At 36.1% G+C, this 996-nt stretch overlaps 1 protein-coding gene across 1 annotated transcript in view; it reads left to right on the top strand.

Moving 5' to 3' along the window:
* Positions 1 to 14: 14 nt before the first annotated feature.
* The window catches only part of LOC107577121 (charged multivesicular body protein 6-like), a 3,595-nt gene continuing 2,613 nt past the window's right edge, over positions 15 to 996 (top strand). The window contains exons 1-5 of the mRNA XM_016263232.1: positions 15 to 89; positions 186 to 295; positions 396 to 483; positions 608 to 694; positions 797 to 862. Coding sequence (XP_016118718.1) covers positions 15 to 89; positions 186 to 295; positions 396 to 483; positions 608 to 694; positions 797 to 862 — 426 coding nt within the window. The remainder of the gene's footprint in view (positions 90 to 185; positions 296 to 395; positions 484 to 607; positions 695 to 796; positions 863 to 996) is intronic.

Consider the following 996-nt stretch of genomic DNA (forward strand, 5'->3'; position numbering starts at 1 on the left):
TTGATAGTCTCATAATGGTGGGTTTTACTGTACCACCGGGGATCCATGTTGATGCTGACTGTCGAATGGACTCCGAAAGTGATAGTGCAGTTTTGTGTTGTATAATGTAGCTATAGGACCATTACTGTGCATGTTGTCCTTTTTTATTATTTAATTTTTCTATATTATTATTTGTGTGTGAGTAGCAACTGAAGCAGCAGAGAGATAAACTGAAGCAGTATCAGAAGAAGACCACGCTTCAGATGGAGAAAGAGCGACAGCTGGCCAAACAGTTATTAAAAGATGGAAAGAAAGAGTGAGTGTGATCCTGTCTGTCCTCTTGTTCCCTGTAGAACTAGAAGGTCTAGTTTCCAAAACAAGGAGAGTCTCCTTCATAATACTTTGTGTTTGTTCAGGAAAGCACTCCTACTCCTCAAGAAGAAACGCTACCAGGAACAGTTATTGGACAAAACTGAAAATCAGATAAGCAACCTGGAGCGAATGGTAAATAAAACAGATCTTTGAGAATATTGTATATGATAGGCGTTGCACCATATTCTGCATTTTTTTAGCTTGTCTACTGAAATTATTCATGAATATCACATCTAGAACTATTTTTCTTTTACAGGTACAAGATATTGAATTTGCACAAATAGAGATGAAAGTCATTGAAGGACTGAAAGTTGGCAATGACTGCCTGAAGAAAATGCATGAGGTACATAATGAGAAATTTCATATATTCTTGTTAAAGCTTGGTACAATATGATGAATTTGACATGCACACAATTGTATCTTTATTCTGTTTTCCTCTAACCAGATGCTGTCCGTAGAGGAGGTGGAAAAGATCATGGATGAAACACAAGATGCCATTGAGTATCAGAAGGTAAACTTAACTTTTCACATTCAGTAGAACTTGTAAGACTCTTTATGGGAATACATACAGCTATACAACAGGGTCCAAAGAAAATACTACTTTGGTGTGTGTTTTCATTACAAATTATAATGTCAACATAAAAA

This window comes from Sinocyclocheilus grahami, unplaced genomic scaffold (assembly GCF_001515645.1).
Source record: "Sinocyclocheilus grahami isolate Dianchi unplaced genomic scaffold, SAMN03320097.WGS_v1.1 scaffold5168.1, whole genome shotgun sequence".
In the NCBI taxonomy this organism is placed as follows: domain Eukaryota; kingdom Metazoa; phylum Chordata; class Actinopteri; order Cypriniformes; family Cyprinidae; genus Sinocyclocheilus; species Sinocyclocheilus grahami.